General features: G+C 42.5%; 1 protein-coding gene across 2 annotated transcripts; it reads left to right on the forward strand.

The window, feature by feature from the left end:
- Positions 1-4,754: 4,754 nt before the first annotated feature.
- On the forward strand, positions 4,755-7,518 carry ANKRD37 (ankyrin repeat domain 37). Of its 2 annotated transcripts, XM_028099715.2 has the most exons (5): positions 4,755-5,020; positions 5,220-5,372; positions 6,156-6,292; positions 6,840-7,043; positions 7,287-7,518. In XM_028099715.2, coding segments are annotated over exons 1-5 (522 nt in total). In that variant the 5' UTR covers positions 4,755-4,993; the 3' UTR covers positions 7,288-7,518. The 2 variants fall into 2 exon arrangements, with proteins under 2 accessions (XP_027955516.1, XP_027955517.2); XM_028099716.2 differs by lacking the exon at positions 7,287-7,518 and having other exon boundaries at positions 4,759-5,020; positions 6,201-6,292; positions 6,840-7,047.
- Positions 7,519-7,591: the final 73 nt, after the last annotated feature.

The raw sequence follows: 7,591 nt of genomic DNA on the forward strand, positions 1-7,591 counted from the left end.
TAATAGATAAAACAATGTTACTGGTACCCATGAAAATAGAGTTAAATAAGTGTCCTGGGAAAAAAATGCAAAGGCCTGTGTTTATTGTTATTGTTCATTGCTGTTGTCTAGTAGTCATCAAGAGAATAATAGTGTTCATATATTATCTGGAAGCATAACCTGTACACATATATGGAAACCTAGAATATTATGGATATTACAGAGATCTCAAAAGACAATATGGAATCAGGCAGTGGACTTGTTTTTATTTTTTTTCCCCCTTCCAGTTAGGTCTATTTGTTTATTTAAAACAAAAGTGTTTTTTTCATGCCCTGAAATGAGAAAAAAAAAAAAAAAAGTGTGGGAAAAGACAGGATGTCTTTTACTACCAGATAAGCACTGGGTGGAAGAGCCTGGTAGCTTTTTAATTTTTCTCCAATTTACCATGTTTTCTGTGAGCAAATAAACCAGTCTAGGAGAGATTGATTTGTTAAAAATCTTGGTAATTACGTGGGATTCACATGCCTCACCTGTCTTGTTCCTGCTGTGTGGAAACCTTTTTTGGCCAGTTAGGGCTACCAGGGTCTTTCCTGAGGGGATTCACTCAACATCCAAAGGTAAATGAGGGCACTTGTTATGATGAACACTGGGTGTTATATGTAAGTGATGAATCACTAAATTCTACTCCTGAAACCAATACTAAATTACATGTTAGCTAAATGGAATTTAAATAAAAATTTGAAAAAAATATAATGCATTCTCTTCAGCTACTCTCTTTATATTCCTTAAATGAAAGATATAGGTTGCCCAATAAATGCTTTTACTGCATTTATTGTGGTCAGTTAAAAAGAGTGTATGATCAGACCATATACATTTTAATTTATAACATGTAAATATATGCTACTTTCCAATCTTTTCATCTAGGGTTGGAAGCTATCTCCTTAATAGGGGCTGACCATGAGAGTTTAGAGTTGTCTTTCTTTCATAAACCATAGGCATATATATGAATTCCACTTTATGTTTCTTTCAAATGGAGTATGAGTTTAAAATGGCCATAAAACAGTCTGAATGTAGAGCTCTTTCTCATCTTTTACGGTTGACTTATCCTCACCTACTTGGGAAACATTTTTCTTAGAGACTTGGTGATTTTGAAAGCATTGAGTTTGGTTTTCTCAAAAAATTATAGCTCTCACTGTTCCTATTTCACCAGTCATGTAATATTTAATTATATTAGATATTAAAATAATCTTTATAGATGTGGAAAAAAATTCAAAGTGATGTGAGCCCAAATAACTGAGCATTCTAGAAACAGCCTGGTAAGATCTTCCAGTGATCAATGCAATGGGCACTGGGTTTTGCAGAGGAACTGAAGTATACTGGTCAGTCAGAACAAAAAAACTAAGTAGTGATTGGTTTTGAAAACTTTGTGAAATTTTTTTTGTTCTTTTGATTAAAACTAGCTTCATAATGTTTTAGGTATCTTCTGTCATTATTGTATTTGGGAAGAGGGTTACTTAAAGGTGAAACTAAATATCTGAATAAACAAAAGCTGTAATAGCCGTGGTCTTCAGAAAGAGAAAGAGTACATAATGGTTTAATTTTCAGTTGCCTCAGTCCTCTTTTTTAAAATAAACTTTATATTTTAGAATAATCTGAGATTTACCGAAAACTGCGAAGATAGTGCACAGAATTGCCCCTATTTCCTCTATTGTTTTCTTTTTTCATTTGTTTTTGCCAAATATTCCTTAACATTTTTTTATTTGAATATAGTTGATGTTACATTAGTTTCAGGTGTACAACTTAGTGATTCAACTTCACTATATGTTTCATTGAATGAAAGAGTTGTTTTTCTATGGATTATCATAATAGTCTCTAAGGACTTTCTTTTGCTTTTAAGAAGTTAATCTTCGGGGCGCCTGGGTGGCTCAGTTGGTTAAGCGTCTGTCTTCGGCTCAGGTCATGATCCCAGGCCCTGGGTCCTGCTCTCTGCCCAGTGGGGAGCTTGTTTCTCCCTCTCCGTCTGCCTGCTGCTCTGCCTGCTTTTGTGCTCTGTCAAATAAATGAATAAAATCGTAAAAAAAAAAAAGAAAATCTTAGTAACTTCAAATCTACCAACGATGACCAAAATTCTTTAAAATGTAGATATAAGAATGTGGTCTCTGGAGTCAAACGGTCTGAGTTCAGCTCCACCCCTTAATAATGATAGGACCTTAGGTAAGTTATCGAACCTCCCTAAGCCTCAATTTCCTTTCCTGTAAAATGGAACAGATAACAATACCTATCTGTATTAATCTTGGGGCATAGGAAGTGCTCAATGTCAATTTATTTTAATAAATTGGAATAGATATTAGTGGCCATTTAATATAATTTCTTATTTGTAAATCTTTATTTTACATCACTGCTGTGTATCATATTCTGCAACTAGACTGAATTGCACATAGTTCTCTTAACACTGGAAGATATTTTATACTCCTTAGAAATACTCTTCCCTTCATGGACTACCTGGCAGATTCCTCCTACTCACTCTTCCTCAGTCTACGTTATCTTCCATTCATTTGGTCACTTAGTCATCATCCAACATTTTTTAAAAACATTCATTCTAAATGGCATCCTCTTTCTGGAAACATTATCTACCAGCAAATTAAACATAAATAGAATTAACACTGCTTAGAAGAGTGCCCGTTGGATATGCATCTTAGATCATTTTCCTCTTTAGAAAACTGACCCCCCACGGTACATGTTCAGTAATAACTCCAGCTGCTTGCTGGTAAACAGTATTTCTTCCCCACATGTATTTCTTCTGTGTCTTTTTGTGCTCCACCAGCTTTGTTCATTTTTAGAAAGCTTTTCGGCCCATTACTAACAGTAAACCAGATACTTAGCTGAGACATATTATTTTCTGAAACATTGTCAGCAATGGAGAAGTAGGAAGTGATTGAAAGGAGAAAAGCTTTAACAACCATTCACAAAATTCCCTATCCTTGTGAAACTCACATATGTAACAAGAAGTTAACACTAATTACCAGACTGAACACTTGCTGAATAGAATGTTGTTTTAAATAAAAAGGATGTAATACGGAGGCAGATTCATCACACCAATATGGCATTGCACAGGTTAACTGCCATTTCTGTTTAGAACTCTAAGAACTTCTCTGATAATACCTTGTATCACTTCAGAATTCCTGAAAATGGATTCTTAAATTAATTTTCATCTGTGTGAACCTGAAGCTTAATTATATTCTTTAAAAAACAGTGCTCACCTAACTGATAAACAGGAGAAAAGGGCAATTGTCAGCGATCATGTGTTCTCACAGATCTCCGACATTCTTCAAATATCATAAAAAAGGTATTTTGAATAGTTTCAATATAAAAAATACAGAACACAAGCATGATTCTGTTTGAACATATATATATATATACACACACATATTTATGTTCAGGTATACACAGGAGTAAGAATGTGGAAAACTACCGCTTGGGTCAGTGCATGATAGATTCATTATTGTAAAATTATTTTATGGCTCTTACTACAAAATAAACAAGATCCTGCAACCAAAATTAGAACTAAAAGTCCACTCATTGAGCTTGTCCTCCAAAAGCATAGTAATAAACACTATTTCCTCATGGGTCCTGCTCTCAAAGGTATGAATAGGAAGAAGGAAATCACCGAGGAGGTAAAGGAAAATGAATGTATGGCTCCAGCTTTAGCTTCTGGCAAGACCGATGTGGAAAAAAGCGTTCAGGAAAAGACAGGCAAGAGGTGATAGGTGTGGTGGGCGGCTACAGTGTGAGGTCCGGAAATCTGTCTCCCAAGCGGCGCCGCAGGGAACGACTCCAGCAGGACAGTACGCAGGCCGCCCGCCCCCCTCCCCCAGCCACGCGCCCCCCGCGCTTTCCCCTCCGCGCGGCCGCGAGGGAGCGGCGGCCCCGCCGGCGAAGAGCCCCTCCGGCCACACACGTCCTCGGTCTGCGTCCGACTCTCCTTGAACCCCCTCCTCCGCCCGCCCGTCAGTGTGCGGGCTGACACCGTGTCCTCGTCCTTTATGCAAGCTCGAGGTTAACAGCCCGGGCCCGCAACCTCTCCCCAGGCGACGAGCCCAGCGGTGCGTTAGCCAGTCCGCAGGAGGGGACACAGTAGAGCGGTTGGCCGGATTTTACCGGATTCCCCAGTACGGGCGTGGGGTCACCGAAAGGGCCCGGTGTGAGAACTCGTCTAGTTTGGGGGGCGGGGGGTGGTCAGCGCGGTCCCTGTGCTAAAACCTTAGTTCACGTTCGCCGCCCCTCCGCCCCCGCATTCATCCCTGAAAGTCCAGGGCGTCGGTGACAGAGGCGAGCGGGGGGCGACTTTGCACGTGACGCTAAAGGAACGCTCATCCTTCCTCCGGGGCTGGAGGGCGCAGAACACGGCGCCAGCACCACGCACAACGGCTTCCAGAGGGGGCGTTGCCAGAGTTCTCTCGTTTCCTGCTTACGTGCGTGCTAGCAGCAACGAAAACCTTCGCCCGCGACACCCGCTTCTCCACAGGGACCAAAGGGCCGGGCACGCTAGTGTGCGACGTGCCAAACTCAGCGCGCCTCATGGCTGCCGCTGGAGCACCACCCCCCCACCCCGCCCAGCACCCTCGGCGGCGCACGCGCACTGCGGCGCCGCCGGGGCTCCTTAGGGCCCCGCCCCGAAGTGGGCGGGCCTGGCGCCTCCCGGCTGGCCAATCGGCTGGCGAACCCGCACCTTCGTCCCCAGCCAGCCTCGCGGGGGCACGTGCCGGTGTTTGTGTACGTGCTGCTCCCGCAGGGCGGGGAAAGGCCCGGCAGCCGGCGGGGCGAGGCTGCTGGGGCGCGGCCAGGGCTGGGGCGCGGCGGCGGCGGCGGCGGCGGGGGGCCGGCCCCCTGGCCCGGGCAATCTAAATCCTCCCGCACTCCGGCGGGCTGTGCACTCTTTCCTGCTGGTCCCTAGCGCCTGCTGCCCCGCCGCTCCGCACTCCCAAGGGCTCCCGTCCTCTGCTGTAGGCGGAAAATGCTGTTGCTTGATTGCAACCCGGAGGTGAGACGCGGGCCCCTTTCGTCCTGCAGGCTTACTTCTCCGGGTGTCCGTCTGCTCGGGAGCACTAGCGAGGGGGACTGACCACTGAGCGCTGCCGAGGCAGGCCTCTTCAGAGTTAGATTTGGGGCGTGGGGGAAGATTCTCGAGCGCGGGGCAGGATACAGGCAAGAGGGGTGCTGGAGCTGTTCTCCTCCCGCAGGTGGAGAGTCTGAAGCATCTGCTGGAGGCCGGCGCCTCGGTCAACGCACCCCCGGATCCCTGCGAGCAGTCGCTTGTCCATTTGGCCGCAGGGGGCGGCCTTGCTTGCTTGCTTCTGTGGCAGCTGCAAACTGGCGCTGACCTCAACCAGCAGGTAACTAGGTTACTGACTGTTGCTGTGTACAACCCTCCCCTCCACCCAGATCCGCACAAACGTTTCGCAGACGCCAAAATACTGTTTCCCTTGCTGTAAACATGGCTCTCGCAGAGATGTCTGATAGAAATATAAAGGGAGACATTTAAGAAATGTGGAATCTAGTAGCCACATTAATGAGATGAAACATGAAATTTTATGATTTAACTCAATATTTCAGTAGGTAATCAATATAAAGCATTACTTATATTTTCCATTTTCTTTTCAGACATCTCAGTCTGGTTACATTTACAGCCACGTTTCAACTCAGTCTGGCCACATTTCAAGTGTTCATTAGCCATCTGTATGGCTCCTGGCTAGGATATTGCTCAGCATACGTAGGTCTACAGTTTATTTCAAAAGGAACAGTTGCTACATTACCAAATTAAGTGTCTCAGTACAGTAATTACTTAAATAACAGTTGTGAGGCAAACTCAACAACTATTACAGTTTTCTACAGAACTTTCTTATGGTAGTCTGCATCGCCCATTGAATATTAAAGTAGGGTGAGTTTAAATTGTAAATCGTTTTACCTTTGTAATACTCTGCTTTGCTTCTTATTCACCTGAATTTTGATGTAGGTAGTTGTGGCTGCATGTGTTTTACTGATGAAAACTTTGTATTTAATAGAACACCAAGTGAACTTTATTAAAAAAAAAACCCTTGAATTAAAAAATTGAGTACAGTGTGGTTCTAACTGGCTTTCTTAAACAGTAATTAGACTTCCCCTACCAACCTCCACAGAAATTGTTTTGGGGAGAGACTAAAATGTGCTGTCTAATCTTTAAGGATGTTTTTGGAGAGGCTCCACTACACAAGGCAGCAAAAGTTGGAAGTCTGGAATGCCTTAGCCTGCTTGTAGCCGGGGATGCCCAAATAGAGTAAGTATAAAATCAGTGGCTTCAAATTCTGTATTTTCTTGGATTATAAGTTAATCAAACTCCTGAAGCTGAATTCTATGTGCTTTTAAAAATGTTTGCCTACCTAATTGACAATTTAGAGTTGTCATTTAATTGTTAATTTAGGCTGTTAATGATACCTAATACTATTAAATTTAAGTAAAAAATGGATCCTTAGCAATCAGAGGTGCAGTTCTGTTCATCTGTTGTGGCAATATTACATCTTAGTTTTGGTTTGGGATAATCCCTTCTATAAAAGTTCTCATTGACTTCCTTTGAGTATTCCTTATTATATTGAGCACAGAACACTCTTTCATTCAATCAGATGTCCACTCTTTGCTGAACTCTGTGCTAGCCACTTAGGGTGCAATAGCAGGGAGTATTGGAATTTCTCTGATTCCTTTACTACTTCTGTTCTGAAACCAACATTTGTATAAGCCCAAAGCTCCTTTGTAGAAGGATATATTAAGAAAAAAAAGGCTAAACAATGACCAATTTTTATGTAACTCAATTTTTGTCTTAAATTCAGTTTATGTAATAAGAATGGACAAACAGCTGAAGATCTTGCTTGGGCCTGTGGATTTCTAGAATGTGCCAAGTTTCTTACAACAATTAAATGTATGCAGACAATAAAATCGAGTGACCGATCCGCTAGAGATCATTGTGTTCCGGTGCCCAGACAGAAACGAAGTTTTGGAAGTGTAGAAAATACAGCTGGAAAGAGGAAGCGTTGGTAAGTAACTCAGTACTGTTTTCTTCCTCCTTCAGGGATTGCTTATTCAGCACAGTTAGTTGTTTCATTTAAACATCGGCAGTCTTATTTCTAGTGTGTCTTTATTTTTGTGAACACATTTTAATACTGGTTATAGTAACTACTGCTAGATTCTAGGGGCCAGAAATCATCCTGCACAATGGAAGGTTGGGGAGAAAACCTTTTTTAAAAAGTTCTTAATGTCACCATGTTTTTTAACCACAGATTCACGTTGGTCCTGAAAAGGTTTGAAGAAAGCCTTCACTCCGTGCAGATCCACTGCCCAGCCAGAAGCTATGGCTTTTGGCTCACCAGGTGTATCTCAGCTCCTTCTAGGAAGGAGGAAAACTTTCTTCTAAGTGAAGATAACATTTAAGAATACATGTTTTTACATGCCTGTAATATTTTGGTTGTGCCTGCTTTTGTCTTTTAAGTTATTAAAGAATGCTAAAGAATACATTGTTTTCTTTGTGTAGTACCTGCAGCCTTTGAAAAAAATTGTAGGTTAAACCATCAGACTACACCCAGGA

The sequence above is a fragment of the Eumetopias jubatus genome, unplaced genomic scaffold, assembly GCF_037043125.1.
Source record: "Eumetopias jubatus isolate StellerSeaLion01/CBP00866 unplaced genomic scaffold, mEumJub1_p1.0 scaffold_2, whole genome shotgun sequence".
Classification (NCBI taxonomy): Eukaryota; Metazoa; Chordata; class Mammalia; order Carnivora; family Otariidae; genus Eumetopias; species Eumetopias jubatus.

Coding starts and splice junctions, on each gene's coding strand:
- ANKRD37 (XM_028099715.2), top strand. CDS start 4,994: ATGCTGTTGCTTGATTGCAACCCGGAG. Junction 5,373..6,155: donor GCGCTGACCTCAACCAGCAG/GTAACTAGGTTA, acceptor CAACCTCCACAG/AAATTGTTTTGGGGAGAGAC. Junction 6,293..6,839: donor GCCGGGGATGCCCAAATAGA/GTAAGTATAAAA, acceptor TCTTAAATTCAG/TTTATGTAATAAGAATGGAC.